We start from the raw sequence: 20,680 nt of genomic DNA, 5'->3' as shown, positions 1-20,680 counted from the left end.
CAGCAGTGGCATAGCGGCCACTTATTTTAAAAAATGTATTTACGAAACAGAAATCTGGTTCCCAGTAACATAACATGTATGACGACATCTGCGATAATGAGGAGTAACAAAGGGGTCCAGGCAACTTGACATATTGGTCTCCTTTGAAATTCACAATTACCTTAATTGCTAACAAATGACCATTGATATAAAAGGATCCCCTCATACCTTTATACTTTTAAACTACTCAGTTTGTCATAAAGTTAGTGTACTGTAGTACATTTATTAATCCAGTAGAAATATTCAGTTGCTCAACCAGTCGATGCCTTATTGCTGCACAATAAACAAACTTGATAAAACATGACCTTTTACTAGTAATATTAGTTTTACACCCGATATTTAAAATGTAACTTCCCACCAAATATGTATTTTCAAGGGGGCCCCAAGCCTCAATATGAAATTGAAATAAGATCTGAGCTATATTTCCAACATTGTCCACAATGTTAAGTTTTACTTCTGTGACATCACGTCCCTAATTCCAGGCGGGTGGTGGCTGTGGTCAGGCCCGTACCCAGGGGGGTATGCCCCACCTACCCTCGAGCCGTAACTGCAGCTATAGCATTCAATCAAAGATGGAGATGACGACTATGTTCATTATTTTTCAATTTAACTTCGTCTTTTACTTCACGATCCATATTTGAGGACCCACTATCATAAACAAATGACTCAAATACATACTAATAGGTTTCGAAAGTTGAGTGTATTCTGCTCATTTGAACGTTTTTCGCTCGAGCGGAAGAACTATATCAATTCTTTATGCCATCTAGCACTGCCCATGTGAACTATATTTGCCATTTGAGCAAAAAAATGCTGATCGCAGCACTCTAGTGGAAACTGTTTAATTCCAGCAATTTTTACCTTTTCCTTTCCGTTTGTATCCAGTGAGGGAGGAGGAGATATCTGTGAAACAAAAAAACAAATTTGTGGGCTTTTATTTCCATATGCCTGTATCTTGATTTTAATAAAAGTACCACAATACTTTTCTGCAAGTGTCTTCTTGGATTTGAAACAATATTATACCTCTGGGTGAAAAGTAATGAGCTATGGTACGACAGGTCTTACAAAATACCACTTTCAAGTAGTTTCTAAATATTTTTTTCCCATAATATGCATACATGCGATCATACTATGTGAGAATGACTACACTCATTACAGAAAGAAAAATGGGGAATAATTTTAAAGTACAAAATATATGATTTAAATATAAATAGTAGATGACATTGGAATCTTCTATTCATACTAACATGAACTTTGTGCTATATAATACAATTTCATACATGCTTTATAATTAAACCAATATATACAAAAAGAATGTGGGTAAATTTACAATATTACTACAAAAACATTATCAAATTGGAACATTCTTGAGCTTGTAGTCCCATCAGCTGCACTAGTGTTTCAGTAAGTATATGTACAAGTTTGAGAATCGTGTATGAGTGGAAACTTTCACCTGTCACTTTCGCAGTTGGCTTACATGTACCCAGACTTGCTTACAATGCCTATCAATCATTTTCATCACTTCTTCAGTATCCTGGTCATTTCTTTGTTCTGTTTGCGCACTGTAATGTCACACCTGTCTGCTTTGTCTGTGATGTTATCAAGTAAATCATTTTGCGATTCAATTTCCTCTCCTAACCCTCGGGCCAAGCCTTTTAATCTTGTTAATGAACCACACATTTCATCTGAAATGGAAAAAAATAAATATTCACAAGTCTGTTAATAACAACAGTACCAGTTTAAATTAGGTACACTTTTAACATTACCTTTTTAATATTTTTTGGGATTTAACCCTCTGCTCAGGGTCTTGTGTCTGCTGAACCTCAAGCAGAACTTGAATCGCTCAGTTCTAGCATTTTCAGGTCATATCAAACATTTTTTTATATATTTTTAAATCTAGAGAATGTATTTAAATCAATTTTTCAGAGCTATTCACTGTCAGAGTCCTCTAGGGATGGACAATATCAGAAATTTGATATTGTTATATTGTCCCAGACGATATGATACAATGTTTTTTCTGTATTGTGATATCGGCAATATATCTTCTCCACAATGTATACAGCAGAATATTGTGACGATATATTGCTGACATGATCGCTAAAATATTGTGACGATATATCGCCAACATTATACAGGGTCAGGCAGAAACAATGTCCCAGTTTATTATACTAGTTCCTACAGTAACACTACATAGGGAATGTAAAGGACGAGAGTGGTAATTGATAAATAACATAATGCCATTTTATGACAATAATAATTTTTTGAAAATCACATCTGTGAGATAACCACCGTCCTTTGTGATGCACTGACGGGAGTCGACGAACGAAACTGTCCATTACTTTCACCAGCATTTCAGGTGGAATTGCCTTGACCTTTTCACTGATGCGACGCTTCAGAATCTCTAAGTTGGGGACACGTGATGCAAACACTCGGCTCTTGAGGTACCCCCACAGAAAGAAATCGCAAGCACTCAGATCTGGGGATTTCGCTAGCCACTGTATGTCCCCAAAACGTGAGATGATTCTGCCCGCGAACACCGTACATAACGTTGTCATCGTTTCTCCAGCGGTATGTGCAGTTGCACCATCTTGCTGGAAATAAACTGTTGAAAAATCAATGCCCTGTCTCTGTAATTCAGGAATCAGGAAAGTCGTCAGTAGGCCTCTGTAACGTTCCAAATTGACTGTGACTGCATTTCCGTTATGATCCTCACAAAAGTAGTGTCCAATAATCCTGGAAGCCGAAACACCGCACCAAACCGTGACCTTTTCACTATGGAGTGGTTTTTCATGGAATTCCTGTCGATTCACATTACTCCAGTATCACATGTTTTGTTTGTTGACATGGACTGTCAGTTCAAAGTGTGCCTCATCCGACATAATCAGGTTGGGAAGAATGTTCCTATTCTCGTCCAATAGGTCGATAAGGTCTGTACTTAATTGTTTCCAGGAGGCATAGTCACACTCGGATAACTTATGGGTCACCTGTATTTTGTACGGATGATAACTTAAATCGCTGTGGAGAATGCGGCGCACACTTCTGTCTGACAAGTGTAAAACTGCAGCATGTTTGTTTACTGAACGCCTAGGACTCCTGTCAATAGCATTCCATACCCTCTCAATGTTTTCTGGTATCCGCACTGTCCTCTGCTTTCCCGGTGGCTTCTTATTTGTGGTACTTGCGGTGGCACAAACTGATCAACCCACCTCCGAATTGTGTGCCGTTATGGTACTCTTCCATGTCTCCAAATGTTGAATTGCTGTCGAAAACTTCTGCTGCGTAGCTACCACAATGTCACCACTTTTGAAATACGCTTCAATCACAAAAGCGCGATGCATCTTGGTCCAACGCTCCATTGTAACTAAAATGGCATCCTTCCTGCTACACTCTACCCTGCTCAGTTTTATGCTCACTGCGGGGCCGTACGAGCTACCAACCGTTGAAAGTGGTAGATTGTTTCTGGCGGACCCTTTATATATTGCCAAAATATCATGATGATAAGTCCTCTAGTTGATATCGCCTGGCTGTTATTTTGTCAATATCGTGATATATTGACTGATGATATATCGCCCAACACTAGTGCCCTCACACATCTTGATCAGTGTGTACTTTATTGATTCAAGCATTTTGCATGTATTCTAGATGCATTGTTTATGACTATAATATTTTGAAAGTAATTAACATTTTCGCTCTTATTACAGCTTTTATTCCACTAACACAGTGGTTCCCAAAGTGTGCACTGTGGCTGGCTTACAGGGGCGCCATGAAATGTTCCAATATTTTCACAAAAATAATATGAATACGGAGAAACTAGTACTCACTTTTATCCGCGAAGCTGTTTTTTCTTTTTCGATTAATTTCATTAATAGTTGGAACTTGGTTGGTGGCAGTGGCCACTGCAATTAATCTAAAAAGAAAAACAGCTTCACGGATAAAAGTGAGTACTAGTTTATCCGTATTTATATACTATCGCGTCTCTCTTTTCCCAATTATGAAACAATATGATTGTTCCAAATATGTGCTTATTTAGTACTTTCCACACATAAAATATTTCTGAATTTGAAATGTGTGTTTATTTTTTTAACTGAAATCAAGGAACGTAACCTGACTTAGTGAGCGTTGCAAGTGTTCGATAGGGCTACATCCTGACTTGGGCATTGTGGAAAAATCTTGAAACAGGGTGCCATGAAACAAAAATGTTTGTGAACTCCTGCATAAAAAATTATGAAAACTAACACTTGGCATTACAAATAACTTGAAAAATTACTACACATTTGTAGGCGAGTGTCACTCGAAAATTTGCAATTTGGTCTTTCTGTGGTATTCTTCCACAATGCTTACCAGTTCAGACAACCCAGCCATTGTCAATATTCGACTGACAAAAAGAACATTGTGCAAGTTTTCTTATTTCCCTGTAGATGGCAGCATTCAAGACTAACACTTTTTTGATCAACTGGTAAAAACAGTTCATGTCTACCGCCAATAGATGTCAACTAAGAGCAGTACGACATCGACCATGCAGCTAATGTACACGAGTATGTTGTTCCACCTTGAGGAGTTAATGAAAAAAAAAACTAGAAAAATGTTATATCTTACCAAGGTTTTCATCCAGCACTTTCTGCACATTCCCATATCTATTGTCTGGAGGTTCATCCCATATATTTTCGTCAAGGCCACGAACTCTCAGCCCTAAAAATACAAGAAAACAATTTGTTTTATACAACAGATAAAAAGGTTTGATTTATTTGGTTTACTTTACTTCACATTTCAGCCATTTTTGGCTAATCGCGAAAATGAGAATGAGTGATATTATAATGAAATTGATGAAGGAACACTCATACCTGGGTCAGGATTCGAACCTGGGACCCCTGACATCGAAGCATGCTGTGCTAACCACTTCACTACTGAGGTCAACCAGATTAAATGGAAATGCACTATGAACTATAAAATAATTTGAAATTCACATGTTTCAAAATATCATCATGATCCCCAAGTAAAAAAAAAAAAAAAAATGTAAAGTTCCCTGGCATGTAGCACAGTGCCATGAAGGCAGGTGTTATTAGGGAATGTGGGGGTAGGGCCACACACATTCTTGATCTCAGCCATTCTGGAGGTGATGTGATCAGCACCATGGTCTGGCTACCTTTATCCCCCCACCACAGGTATTCATTTGAGGCTAGGTGAACCCCAGAGCCGTATTTTGTAGGGACAAAGCTGGAAAAATTCCAACATTCGATCACGCACCCTGGGAATCAATCCCTAAAGGTTTGAGTTGGTGTTTTAAGTCCACTTTATGCACAGTAAGGCTAATCGGGACTGGACCTACAGTTTAAAGTGGGATCCAAACCACTTGTGCCTCCACCGAGTATCGAACCCGGGACCCCTTGATTACAAGGCAATGACGATAAATCCCTAAAGTATGGCATATTAAATGTTAACTTTCAGCAACTATAACTTTCTGACCTGATTGATACAAAGTAAAGCTGAATCAACCTCACGAAAAATGAGGCTAAAAAATAATAATAATAATTCAAATCTGGGACGATGCATAATTGCTAACACTGTACCATCAAGTCAAATCAGATTTCACAACTTTTCTACATATCATGGTTAGCTTTGAGGAGTGGAGAGTGAAGGTGGTGCATGTACAGAGATGAAGAGGAGGAATTTTGAGTGTGTCTCCTTCCTACCCACATTCGAGACCACGAGGTTATGGTAAAAAATAATTTCAGCAATTAAAAGTCAGTCTTGTTGTAACACATCACCAGGTATGCCAATTAGGTATCCTCGACAATAATTATTCTATACAACTTCTCATTTATCATTGGTAATTAGACAGTTTCTGTAGAAACTAGATTTTTCATCTGCAGAATAAATTTTTTTCAGGATATTTAATAACCATTTACTCATTAATTAAAGCACTTAGGAACTCCACCAACCTAATTACAGCAAGTCAAATGTTCTATGTATTATCTGATGGCACGCATTTTATTCTTAAAATCTCAGGTGAAGGGAAACTAGAAGCAAAAGGCTTTTGAGACTAAAGTGAAAATATCAAACATGAATGTCAAACCCTACTGTCTGACACACAGGGTATGTAGCATGGAGAAATTTCACTGAAAAATGTGGACTCAGCCAAGGCCTGAAATTCTGGCATACCATGCCATTGGTCTACCACCGGAGCTACCAAGCCAACCCACACAGGGTGTCTACCGGTCAAGAATGACGAGAAAGTTACGAAAAGTCAAGAAATCAACAGGTAGGTCAAGAAAAAGTCGAGATATTATGCTTGGGGAAACCTGAATATGCTGACCAAGGCAGAAATTTATTTTATTATAAAACAAACTAAACATAACGTTTCAACCTTCTAGCAAGGTCTTCTTCTTTGTACAAATGTACTTGGTGCAGAGTCTGAAGACGACCTTGCTAGAAGGTTGAAACATTATGTTTAGTTTATGTTTTATAATAACATAAATTTCTGCCTTGGTCAGCATATTCAGTTTTTTTTCATATCATGGAAACAAGGGTTAATGGTGTTATGCTTGTGGTCAACTTTTTTTCTATTTTTTACAGTATAGTGAATTTACATTATTATATACCTTACTGGGATTTGAAAAAAAAAATGAAAATTTGGAAATTACAATTGTATTGAGTTGTGCTGAAGATTTTTTTCACATTGTTTCTTAAGAATTACATTCTTGTATCAGTGTTTTGTAAAAATATTAAATAATGAAACTCACCATTTAGGATGAAATCTGAAGCATTAATTTTTACATGCATAATTTGTGGTAGAGGTCCTTCATTGAATAAAAATATATATTTTCTTAAATTTCCGACTATACCTAAGTAGGCAGGCGATTAAATACATAAGAAATAAGTAAAAAAAAAGTCAAGAATAAGGAGAGAGAGGTCAAGAATTTTGGATTTGTTTTTGTTAGACACCCTGCCACAGTTTCCATACTTTAATAGACATCATGGTAGTGACTGAACGTGCAGTGTTGTCACCTTCAACACACAAATTTACTCCGTTGACTGATTGATTTGGTGTTTTAAGTCCACTTTATGCACAGTAAGGCTCATCGGGACTTGACCTACTGTTTGAAGTGGAATCCGAACCACTATGTGCCTCCACAGGGTATCGAACGCAGGACCCCTTGATTACAAGACGACGACACTACCGTGCCATCGGCAAGGTCCTTTATTCTGTTGGATAAAGATCTGTATAAAATAGGTTTCACAATGTGAATTGACAATGATAATGGCTTTTAAAAACAGCTCCAAGACCAATATTGTATTTGTAGGACTACCCAATACTAAGAAAAAAATGTTTCACAAAATTGATGTCTTTTTTTAGCCAATTTAAAAACTTTGAAAATGAAGAATTGTGTTTAAAACCTTTCTACCTGCACTGTATTTAAATTTCATCATGATCAGATGACAAGTTTTTTTATTTATAGAATTTTAAAGAGAGCGGTCATTGGGAAAACACCAAAAAACCACCGCTCATGATGATAAAAAATAGAAGGCATACTCAAAAAAAAATGGTTATCATAGATTAACCCAGATTGAATAAGCTAAATTTTAATGTAGGTCTACTGGTTAATTTTTAATTAAGAGTCCAAACTCAGGTGTCCATAATACTTAATCAGACAGTAGTTTCTACTAGTTTAGAGTTGTAAACGGTCTTACAATTTGGCCCATACAGGTAAAACAGCACCAGCAAAAAATCAGGCAAAGTCAGGACTGTCTTGGTGACCCAGATGTTGGAGAAATGTCACTGTATGCTAGAGACCCAGGTTTGAGTCTTGGTGGAAACTGCATTTTTTCGCTAAAATTTCTACGAACATCACAGTTCATTATCCGATAGATTGATTTAGTTTATTTTACTTCGCTTTTCTGCCACTTTTGGCTAATCACGAAAATAAGGATGGATGATGGGACAATCACAAACACATATGGACAGGACAGAACACAATCCCATAGAACAGTGGTTCTCAAACTGTGGTACGCATACTCTAAGGGGTTACGTGATCAGCTCGGAAGAGAAATGTCGAGAATAACCACATATTAAGATTTTTGCTGCAGGTGTGTACAGCAGACTTCGTTGTTTCAGACTCCATAGCTTTAACGCTGAACAGGAAAATAAGGCTGATTTTCTCACTGACATTCTTATCTTTGTTTCATATATTTCAAAATAAAATACTCGTTCGAAATCTACTATAATAGACTACATTGGGAGCCGAATCTCTACTTGAAAGTTTCAAGTGCACAATCAGACATCCAAGAAATTGTGTCAGGTAACTAGCAACACAACTCTGATGTGGCCGCGGTGGCTCAGTCGGTAACGCATCTGACTATTATGCTAAAGGTCCCGGGTTCGATCCCCGGCCGGTTCAAATCCGGGAACTTTTCTAACGATGGAAGCGGCCCCGGTGCCCACCCAGCGTCGAATAACATGGGTACCTGGGGGAAACCCTGGGGGTAAAGGCGGTCAGGGGCGTGATGCTGATCACATCACCCCCACTCACGACCGGATCAAGAACGTGTGGGGCGTTACCCCCACACCCCCTATACGCCTTCATGGCGTGGTGCTAAGCACAGGGGAGCACTTTTTTTTTTAACTAGCAACTCTGAGAATTTGCCATGAAACTCCAAAATTGTGCTAGACAGTTTGTTTACAAACTTATTTTTCTTCCTTATTTTTTACAATAACTGCATTTTGTAAGTTTGGTGCATATTACTCACAATTCCAGAACATAATTAAAAAAAAAAAACTGTATGTATCACTATGTACAACTTGCAGGTTCAGATTTTCCTGCTCAACTGTCAGTTGTAAATAGTGATACATACAGGTTTTTAGTCTTTTGACATGTTAAGTACATACTTTTTTTATACGAACCTGAAGAAGGGGATAGTTAGTCCCCGAAACGTAGTTCTAAAGAAAGGAAAATAGGAACAACATACTAGCTTACGTAAGTACAGTTTTTAATGTTAATTTTTTAACGTCTTTTATATTACAATAACTGGAAAAATATACGAAAATTAGTTTCTGATATACTTATGTGTTTCACATTTTTATTTTTGTAACTAATCTAAAAACTGTAAACATATGAACACCCAAAAAGATAATAAACATGGTATTCTAATGCTTATTTCTTTACCATCTTTCCACATACAGCCTGAATGGCATTTACCTCTATTGCAGACATGCCTCCAACATATCAAAAACACCCCATCCAATTAGGCAGCCAAAAAAATTCCACAAAATCCACAATTCGGAGAAAACTTATGATGGGGGCACATCAGAAGTTAAGTTACGCTAAAGGGTACAGTGAGAGAGAAGTTTGAGAACCTGTGTTTTCATTAACACAACACCCAGCTTCATGATAGCAATAATACAAGTGAGACTGTACTGGAGTGTGTACTTCCGATTATTAATCATTGTACATGCAACAATAATACAGGGTTATTCAAAATTAGTTACCTAAAACTAAAGCTGACTAACTCCAAAAGGATTTTCAATATTGATTCAAATGTGGTTCAAAATATGCGCCAAACTATGAACTTTCATTTCTAGGCCACCAGAGGTCAGTTGCTCTGTTACAGGTGAGTGTGTGACCAATAAACCAGATGACATGTGCAGATCGTGGATAGTGTTGTCTGTATTTTTATAGAAGTCTGTAGTTACCGTTCAATGGCTTTTTTTTTGTTTTGGGGTTTGTAAAAGACAAAGCGTATGTTCCTCCGCTTCCTGCAACTCTCTATAACTGGCGACAACACATCACCAGTGCAACGTTACAAGTGGAAGGGACGTGTCAAAATCAAACATTGATAAGAAACTTGAAGTTATGTTGATTTTAATGCAGTAAATAAATTAGGTAAATATATTACACCAATGGAGTTATTTAATTTTAGTTTTAAGTAACTAATTGTGAATAACCCTGTACATGCATGAGCAGATCTTTGCCTGCACAGCAACAAGCTCACCTGGATGCACTTCAGGAGATCGACTCTCAACAACACCCCGTGACCTATCCAATGTATCCGAAAGAGGACTAACAACCGAAGTCTCTCTCACAGGAACCTCTTGCATCCTTGGTTGCTCTCCAGATCTCCCACTGAAGTAATTCTTCAAACTACCAAAAACGCTCTGCAAGTGAAGAATGTATTTATTAGACTAGCCTTTGTAAGTGGCTTATTCCACGTCAAATCACCCAGCAAAATTTCAGAATTACGTGCACTGATTCAGATTTCAATGAAACTTTGCTGTATTTGCTACCAAGGTATGAACACACTCAAAAATTGGCTTCTATAGACATCACCATTACTGAAACAGGATGCTCAAGTTTCAGAATTTTGCACAGATTGGCCATGGTGGTAACCTGCAGAAAAAGTTAGCTATATCTCTGAGACATATCAATATATCACTGATTTTTTCTAAAGTTCATAAATATATATATATATTTTTTAAAAAAGGTAAAATGCTCCCCTGTGCTAAGCACCACGCCATGAAGGCGTATAGGGGGTGTGGGGGTAACACCATATATATATATATATATTCCATTACAAAAGTTATCACTAAGATTCCTTTGTACTGATAGAAGAAAATCTTCAATATAATTTTTGATTTTTGTGTCAAAAATCTCATGTTACTAAATTTGCATTATCACTAGAGCTCGGAAGTTAATGACCTATAAAAACTCAAAAAATGACAAACTTCAAAATATTACAATGATAGCCTATTTTTTTTTAAATAATAATAATATAAATTACAAGAGAGTAGTTGAATAATTTGATTCAATCTGTTGTTTGGTGGTTTGAACTGCGGAAGAAAGGAGGGGGAGGGGAGGAGCAATTAAGTACTAATGTAGTTTTCTATATGTTTACTTCAAGGTTACATACAAGGGAATCTCAGCAAATATTTTAATTTTTTTGGTGGAAAATTACCACAATTAATTAATTAATAAATTGCCAAAGATTTTGGTTAAAAATAATATTATGCTTTTGTATTGATCTATTTTCAATTAATGGTAGAAAATTTAAATATGTAAGTTGTGCTAGTAATGCATTTAAAATTCACGGAACAAGCTAGGAAAAAAACCTTGAAAATGAAGAAAAATGCAGCAAAAAATACTGCAAAATGACATAAAAGCCAAGGAAGATCGATAAATGGAAAAAAAAACAATGTTTTCTGGTTCTAACTGAAGTGAAACAGATTAGTACGAGGCCCAGAAAAAAATATGATTTGTCATCAACTTCAGAGTTCTAATTACACTGATCGGCATGAAAATCCTCCCACGAGGATGAAAGGGTGTACCTTATAGATTTCGAGTCGCTGATTACGAATATCGCATTGAAAAAGTTCCAGCACGTAAGGTTTTTTTTAGGGGGCATTTTCCATAAAAAAATACCGAAAAATTGTATTTTTTATGCTTGGAATGCATAATTGTGTGTATTTTTACCTCAATCCAAGAATTGTTACTATATCCTAGGAACATTCTTTCCCCTGCCCCCACAACCCCCGCCCCCCGAAATAGAAGAAAATTCCAAATACACCCCACCCACTCCAAAAACAGTGAATTCTGCCACAACACACATTTTTTTGAGAATTCCAGATAAATGTCAAAACAAAAATGTGAATAATATTGCATTTTAACATTACTACTGGAAGAAATATTTTCACGATGTCCCATGAGCCATAAGTGACTGGCTCTAAAATGAATGGTATCTTACAATTTTTAACTATGTGTGACAGGCTTATTTGTGTACATTGGAGTTCAACGTTTTATTTTCGTTACACTCTTCCTACACTGTCACCTCGGCTTCCTTCAAGGTAAAAGGATTCGTAATCAACTTGTGGTCATTCGTTGGCACCCCCTTGTCTAGACGACAAACAGGATGTGACTGGAAAAAGGTGCCAAGACATCCACCTCGTTGTCCCATGAAGCAGATATTTTACTTCCGAGGTGATCGTGGTGTAAGAGAGTGTACTCTGTGTCTGTTTATATCGTTAAGGAAAAATATTTCTGCGTGAAATATTGACATTTGTGTTAAACGAACATGCCACGAACTTGCAAAAACTCGGTAGATTCATTCTGCTACATATGTGGGGAAGTGGTCTTCAAGGAGCAAAGTAGGGCATTGTCACCGTTCCTAAAGACAGCGTACCACCTGTACTTTGGGTGTAAAGTCGGCGACCAGGATCGCGATTGGGCTCCCAAACAAAGTTGTAACTCGTGTGCGCGTTCTCTAAAAGGATGGTTGAAAGGTACACATAAATCGATACCATTCGCTGTACCTATGGTTTGGCGCGAGCCCCGGGATCATGTTGCAGACTGTTATTTCTGCCTGACCAATATTACAGGTTTCTGAAAAGGCACGAAGCATAAAATACAGTATCCTGACTTGGATTCCGCGAGGAGACCTCTCCCACATGTTGTTCTGCCTGTACCCGTACCACCAGACTCATACACACTGAGCAGTGTTTCATCCGACAAAGAACCTGCGACTTGTCAGGATATTGCACAATCTTCGAGTACGCATTCAGATCCCAATTACGTCCCAGTGTCTGACACTAAGGAACCACATGTGATAAGTCAGGAAGAACTGAATGATCTGATCAGAGACTTAAACCTTCCAAAGACCAAGGCCCTGTTACTTGCATCACGACTTCAACAATGGAATCGACTTGACCAAGATGTGAATATATCGATGTACAGAAAAAGAGAGGTGAGCCTAGTTCCTAATTTTAAAAAGGATGGTGATTTGGTGTATTGCAGTGACATTCCGTCGCTTATGGAACAACTGAAATTTGACTACATCACTGAAGAATTATCTCGGGTATCATAAGTCACCTAATTACAAAGACATTGTGGGCAGGTTAATTACTTCATTTCGTACCATGGGATGTAATATGTTCCTCAAGTTACATTTCCTGCATTGTCACTTGGGCTTCTTGCCTCAACAGTACAGCTTGGGTGAGGTATCCGATGGACACGGTGAAAGGTTTCATCAACAAATAGCTACCATGGAGAGGTGCTACAGTGGGAAATGGAGTGTGAATATGTTGGCCGACTTCTGTTGGAATGCGACATGCGAGACACCCTGTACAAATTACAAGAGGAGCAGGAAAACCAATTGACATGCAAATGTTGAACTTTTACTCTTTATGTAGTTGTATCTGCTTGTTTTATATTGAAATTCTGATGATAGCATGCAATTTTATATGGGGGGGAGAATAGCACCTTTGCATGGTAATTGAAACCCGCCCCCACCCCCTCCCTCAAAACTGGTACGTCTTGGAGAAAAACGGGTTGCGGATTCGAAATCTATAAGAATCACCTAATTTGGTTCATGGGAGCGACAAAAAGTTTAATTTTGCCGAACAGTGTTATCACTACAAGGCATTCTGAAAGGCTATGAAATAAAATTAGTAATATTTGCACTGCTTCTATTAATAAATATTCTTTAAAACAAGTTTTATGAACATTCATATGGTTCATCCATGCCAAATCACAACAAATAAATTAACATTTCAACCCATTTCAGATTTTTATGGAATTTGGTAGAATGGTACAAGACGTGAAATAACTTACATATGTGAAATTTTAGCCCTGAGTGATACACAGTATTCATGCAGCAGAGTTGCCAACATTATAAAAAATGTGAAATTTATGCTTACAAGGTCAAGTAAAACAATTCATAACTTTGCTTGTAATTATAGCATAACTTTCATCTTGGACTTGTTTTGAAGCCAAGCTTTAAGGTGTCTGACTACCATGCAAGAGGCCCAGGTTCAATCCCCAGCGGGGGAGAACCAGGACTTTTTCCACCTGTTCAAGCAGCTCCAGCACCCATCCACCATCCTATAAAGTGGGTACCTGGAGGAAACTCTGGGGGGTAAAGGCAGCCAGTGGCATGGTACTGATCACATCACCCCCTATACATGTTTATGGCATTGATGTCAATTTGACTCTGAGATATAACTTTTTCTGTTTAGCACTGCAGGCTACCACCATGGGCTCGGCAATGGCCGATTCGTGCAAAATTCTGAAGCTTTAGCCTCCTCTTTCTCCGTAACTATGTCTACATAAGAATTTTTTTGGCATGTGTTCATACCTTGGTAGTATTCACAAATACACCAAGTTTCATTAAAATCTGAATCAGTGGGTGTCACGACCTGGGTGATTTGACATGGAATCAGTCAAGTGTGTAAAAATTACCCCAACATGTCATGCACAGATTTCATCCACAATATTCTTCTTTATACAGTGAGATGCATAAGTAGTAGTTGGCAAACTGTTCATGGACATATTTATTTATTTTTCTCTTGCATTTTAAATGTAATAGATTTTCTACATATGTTGGTGCAAAGGTCAGAAACTTTGCCTGGCAGTTTCTTTTTTTTTTTAATTCCTGAAGTTCTCATTGGGTAACATAAAGTGCATGAACAATAAAGTGATGGACAATTTGATTGATAATACTATGCATCCCACTGTACAATACAACAGGAATGATAACCTAATACCCGACAGTTCTAAACACAATTTGGAGCGATTTTACAATACCGGACACTTCTTCAATTTCGTTCATATTTCGCATATTCAATAATTTAGGGCTCCTAATCATGAATCTGCAGTTAAAATTTGGCACTCGCATGTCGAAATTTGCAAAAAAAGGGGGCTTGTGATCGCAACCGACAATGCACAATTGCTCATTATTTACCGCAAGTTTTTGAGTTTCCCATACTTAAGGAACGAAATATATATTCCTGATATTACTACGACCTCAAATTTTAACTATGTATGCCTAACCTAACCTTATCGTGAATGGTTTGTGGGGCTACGCGTGGTGAATGGTTCGTGGGGTTTAAGGCCAATTGCGACCACGCACTGTCAAAAAAATGTCAGTTTCGTAGCACTTGAGCAACAAATTTTAACTACACAATCGTGACCAAGCGTCCTAAATTATTGAGTATGCGAAATATGAACGAATGCCCCGTATTATTAATATGTATGTAACTGAAAGTGACTAAAATAGCTTTTTTCAAAGCAAAACTTATGAAAGAAAGGACTTCATTTCCTACCTTCAGAACCCATCTTCCTCACACCACACAGATTACTGATCAAGTGAACGCTCCCGTGTAAGTGATTCGCAACGTCACGTGTTCATATAATCAAACATGGTTTCCATGCTTGTATACACAGAACGATCGCGGTAATTGAAAAACTTATTTTACAACTTCTACACGTCACCCCCACATGTTAACCTCATATACTACATCGGGACTACATATTTCATGAGTATAAGAAGTAGGATAGAAATTACGGATGAGTCTGGTATTGTAAAATCTTACCCACAATTTTATCCAAAATGTAAGTATAAAAATACAAGAGCACTTAAAAGTTCAATTCACTTGGATTAACGGTGGACTGTGGTAACTAGTGTACTCTGTATGTAGTTAGTAGCCTGAAGATTGTAAATCTAAAAAATAAAATCACTATGTACATCCACATAAAAATGCACATGTATGAAGAGAAGACACCTATAACTGCTTTTTACAGTTACTCACAAAGGTTTGTGTATACTAATTTTACTCACTTTCTCTTTTCTGATGCCTATGAATCAGATGTTAATGGGGGTTTATCCAGAATTCTCCATCTGGGATGTAAGTTTGTATTTAGGAGAGTGCAAGTAAAATTACGAGCCACAGTGACCATAAATTGGATCTTTGTGAACAATTCGGGGGGGATGTTAACGCAAACTCTTCCTTTTTACATGCATTTTTTTTCAATTACTGAATTTTGTATTTAGTAAACAAAAGAGAAAGAACTCTGCTGCTGAAAATTTAGGTATAAATATTTTCAAAGATAAAATCCCACATTTAAAATAAACTTTGAGCTCTTCTGATTACCCATACACTCGTTCTGCATAATAATAATAAAATCGCCTTTATTGGAGTGGGCATGTTTCAGCCTCTAGGGCAGTTCTTACAACAGACCCTTGTCTGAAAGATTAATACAATGGAATAAAGAGTATGCATTTAGAAAAAAATAAAAACATGAAAAGGATTACATATCAATACAAATAAGAACAATTAAATATATAGATATATACGCGTATATGTATAGATAATGAAAAAGAAAAACAGATTTACCTATAAACAGGAATATTCACATAAAAGAACAAATAGCTTTCACAAGCAAACAAATAATGAATAGAATTTTGATTACAAGCCAAAAATGAATCAGATTTATGTCATTGCTAATAATTTTAATTATACTCACTTTAATACTTTGAATGTGCTTTTGACTAACTCTCAGGGTATTGTTAATATCATCCAGTCTTTTCTCTGTTTGTTCTAGCTGTTCCCTTTGCCGCAGCAATTCCTGTGAATTGAAAATTATGTATAAATATTCACAATATATTTAATACACTAGTCTACATACAAGGCATTTGTATAAATACAAATATTCAACAAGTCAGAATACACCAACAAACTTTTTGAATGGAAAAATCAACGTATTAGTCTGTGTAGGTTTGGATGGTGTACTTGGAAGGATAGAAAGGACAGTCTATTGTATTATGTATTCCAAATCTGAGCGAATTTACAATACCGGACCCCTCCCAGATTTTTGTAATATTTCACATACTCACTAATTGAGGCCTCCTAATCACGAATTTGAAGTTAAAATTTGGGGGGTCACAAGTGGAAATTGCAAAATAAGCTAAATTGAGTGGTCCCCGATCGGAAGAGAAACCCTGGATTTCTCCACACGAAAACAATGCTTATTGCAATATTTTAAGTTTTAGAACGAAATTTATATATTCCTGATATTACTACGACCACAAATTTTAACTATGCTTCCCTAACCTAACCTTACTGTGAATGGTTCTACGACCCCAAATTTTAACTATGTTTGCCAAACATAACCTTACCGAGAATGGTTCTTGGGGCTATCCGTGAATAGTTTGTGAGCCATTTGCGATCACGGACTGATAAAAATTGTGTTTCGTATCACTGTAATGGCAAAATTTCCTCACTCAATTTCTACACGTGGCCCCCAAATTTTAACTTCAAATTTGTGATTAGGAGGCCTCAATTAGTGAGTATGCGAAATATTACAAAAATCAGCGAGGGGTCCATTATTGTAAATTCTTATTTCCAAATATTCCACAAATAAGATCTGCATAAAACTCATGAACTCCAAATAAAACTAAACTTCATGAATTTGGGTAAAAATTTACTATTCGTCGGGACACCTATAACTTCTTTGTTTCGTCAATTTTGGACATTCATACTTACTTAACTGCTTTGCGGAACATTCCTTAACGTGTATTGATCAAAGTAATTGCAATTTTTCACATTACGAGTACTTCTTTCTCGTAGTCTTTTCGTTTGCCTCATTCGTTATGCAGTGTTTCAACCTTCGGAACCCAAGAAATGCCCGTGAACAAAGCTCATGTGATCTAATTTTTTTAAAAAAACTTTTTTGCATTGTTTTACGAAGAAAATTGTAATGGTTCGTGGGGCTATCCGTGAATGGTTTCTGGGGCTATCTGTCCCGGAATCGGTGGAAAATTTAAAGTAAAAAATTATTTTAGTTTGAAATGGTTGAGTCCAAATTTCCCAGAGATTCCGGGCTCCGTCCCTGGGGTAATTGACCTACCGCCAACGTGGCCCCGACTCCACTCTGCTCCGGCTACCTCTATAGATTCCCTGTTAAAGGCATTTAGAAATTGGCCGGAGTCACCTGCCCCCAAATGAGCCCAAACTTTGTAAATTTGAAGAAATCCGTTTTCAGGATATGGAAAATTTTCCTGAATTTCACCACGGATCCACGACACGTCATATTAGGCAAACATAATTACAATATAATCATGCACATTTCTTTGAACACGCATATACCCACAGCCCATTTCTTCTAACGAGTAGCTTACATTCACTGCCACATTTTGGGCATTCCTTTCCTTTCTTCATGATCCCGTGTTCAATTAAAAAATCCACTGGATCTCCCACACCCGGTACAAACTTCACCACACATCCACGGCACGTCATGTTTCTAACTTTCGTTGCAAACACAGACTGTTCGAAGCACTGGATACCCAATGAACATGAACAAAACACAATCACGATGCATGATTATGTACGAAGGTGTACGAGCCAAAGGCTATTCTCCGCCGGAGAATTAATTTTCAACAAAGAACATGAATTTCCCCTATCATACATTCCCACATCACACAAAACACCTTCCCGATGTTAGACAATGCTACAGCAACTTATTACGGTAAGTAGTTTCTTCTGTAAAAATGAAGAAATCTGTCCGAAGAATAGTAAACAGAGATATTTTCTGTCATCGTAGAATCTGCTGGAGCGGTAAATCATGTGTTTTTCACGATATTACTACGACCACTGTGTTTGCCTAACAGAACCTAACCTAAGCTTGCCATTTATGAATGGTTCGTGGGGCTTTTTATAAATGGTTTTTGTGGCTATCGTGAATGGTTCGTGGGGCTATCCGTATATGGTTCGTGGGACTACTATTGACATTATATTCGTCACAAAACGTCAGAAAAGCAATATTTCACCTTAAAGAATGTTTCACAATGCCCAATAGGTAAGTAAGAATGTAAAAAGTGACGAAATAAACGAGTGAGAGGTGTTCGGCCGATAGACATCATTTAATGTAATTAGTACTACTTGAATTTCGAAGAGTTATTGGTTGGGGGAAAAAAAACCTGACCACCTACGTAACTACGAAAGCATGTACTGAACAAAATCTTCAAACATTTTTGATAGTAAACGAATGGCTGTTGGCAAGTACAGAATTATATAGAAGTATCTGGAAGTGAAAAAACAGGGTCAAGGAAGCATGCAGTAAGTAGTCACTTAATAATAATACTCCACAGTATCAGATGTAAATCGAAATCGAACCATGTAAAAATTGCATACGTAGCATGATGAAATCGCAATAAAACAAAAGGAATTTGGGCCAATATGTAAAACAAGTGGTAGAAATTAACACAATACCTCAGCAGTTGCAACTCCTATTTGTTCGGAATCCCGTAACAAGCCTATGGATCTTTGCGACGATTGTATTGTTCGCTCTTCAATTTGACGTTTCCTTTCCAGGAGTTGAAGTCTTTTATCCTCCAAATCGTCCTCCTCTTGCTTAATGTAATTAGGAAACATGTAACCCGATGATCCTGTTTTGGGGTGTTGAAGAAAGGTTGCATCATCGACGTCATCATCATCCGTTGAAAAGAATGGATTTCTTGGGTCACTCAAATACTGCCTGCCTGCCATATTGCCAACACCTACACTCGAAGCCTCAAAGGTTTACAGAAACAGTCGAATCTCACACTTCACTTTCGAAGAATTTATTTACTATTTATACGACATTCGTTAACAGGGAAAACTATAATTCATAACTTACAGTCACAGCTGTTGAGTAATTTCCTGTTATTGTGTGTAAAACTGCTAGAATTTATCACGAACTTCCGTTACCTATTCTGTCACATCCAATAAACTTCACCAATCATGACTCAGCATCAGCTCTGCTGCAGACGATAAAACAAATGACATTCGCATTTATCAACGTTCACTCTTCTCTGGAAAACAAGTAACGAAGTAAAATAATTGTGATTGCTGCAGAGGCGCAACCACGAATTTTTGTTTGGGGGGCAAGTACCAGGATAAACGTACCAATAATAATAATAATAATAATAATGTTATAACATTATTATTATTAGTAGTAGTAGTAGTAGCAGCAGCAGCAGCAGCCCAAGCCGGGATTCGAACCCGGGACCAACATTATTATTATTATTATTAATAGTAGTAGTAGTATCAAAGATGTTATCCTCGTAAATTATGCAAAAAGGAGGTAGAAGTTAATGCTAAAGCATTTGTGTTCGAACAAACGATATGAATTATTTTTTCAACAAGTTCAATTTCACATTAATAATTGAAAGCAAGCACACAAACTATTTTTGAAAGACAGAAAATGCTTGATAAATGCATTCCAAATATAATTCTTTTTTACATTAACATGTGTAACTTTCATGCACGATATGTGTTTCACATATTATGCAACATGGAGCGATGCCCACACTAAATTGTGTACATATTCAACCCGGTGTAGGCACATGGCACAGTGGTTCGGATTCAACTTTAAACTGTAGTTCCATGTTGCTCCCTTGAGAAATTGAAACAATTTCGAAGTAAATATTCCTTGCCCTCCTGGGAAAAAGTGATGTTTGCAGTGGTGCCAACTTTTGAAAAACTTTGGATGGGCTGAACTCTGATATTTGCTTTATATTTATATGCTATAATACATAAATGACATAAGTAGACTAAGGATTTGCCCTGAAATGCCTTTTTTTTTTGTCACAAAATGTAGGCTTTTACGTTTAAAACAGAAGATTGGATATAATAAACAGATCACTTGAAGTGCATGAAATTTTATAAAAATAAAATGCAGTTAAATATGCCTGAGAAGCGAGGATGAGGGAGCGTTCACCGCGACCGACGACATGACTCTAGCGAGCTGGACCGATCGCGGATTAAAAACAGTTTGAGGTCATTTCTGATAAAAATACATAAAATTTATAGTGACCATCAATAGCGGCGATTGGGTTTCAAAAC

The 20,680-nt window shown here is 37.2% G+C and overlaps 1 protein-coding gene across 1 annotated transcript; it reads right to left on the bottom strand.

Annotated features, from left to right (window-relative positions):
* Window positions 1-951: 951 nt before the first annotated feature.
* Window positions 952-19,575, bottom strand: Snap29 (Synaptosomal-associated protein 29kDa). The gene is made up of 5 exons (XM_083129213.1): window positions 19,067-19,575; window positions 16,323-16,424; window positions 10,024-10,186; window positions 4,633-4,725; window positions 952-1,721 (listed from the first exon to the last, which is right to left on the bottom strand). The coding sequence occupies exons 1-5, from the start codon at window positions 19,340-19,342 to the stop codon at window positions 1,555-1,557; spliced, it is 801 nt and encodes a 266-aa protein (XP_082985339.1). The 5' UTR covers window positions 19,343-19,575; the 3' UTR covers window positions 952-1,554.
* Window positions 19,576-20,680: the final 1,105 nt, after the last annotated feature.

The sequence above is a fragment of the Lepisma saccharinum genome, chromosome 9 (assembly GCF_977018435.1).
Source record: "Lepisma saccharinum chromosome 9, izLepSacc3.1, whole genome shotgun sequence".
Lineage (NCBI taxonomy): Eukaryota > Metazoa > Arthropoda > Insecta > Zygentoma > Lepismatidae > Lepisma > Lepisma saccharinum.
Note: the sequence above shows the minus strand (reverse complement) of the source record. Positions and strands in the feature narration are given on the sequence as shown.

What these genes read in the sequence shown, in the direction of transcription:
- Snap29 (XM_083129213.1), bottom strand. Translation starts at nt 19,342, where the DNA reads ATGGCAGGCAGGCAGTATTTGAGTGACCCAAGAAATCCATTCTTTTCA. An exon ending in AGCACATTCAAAGTATTAAA is followed by an intron (nt 10,187 to 16,322) that starts GTGAGTATAATT and finishes CTTCACTTGCAG; the next exon opens with AGCGTTTTTGGTAGTTTGAA. An exon ending in AGTGCTGGATGAAAACCTTG is followed by an intron (nt 1,722 to 4,632) that starts GTAAGATATAAC and finishes TTTCCATTTCAG; the next exon opens with ATGAAATGTGTGGTTCATTA.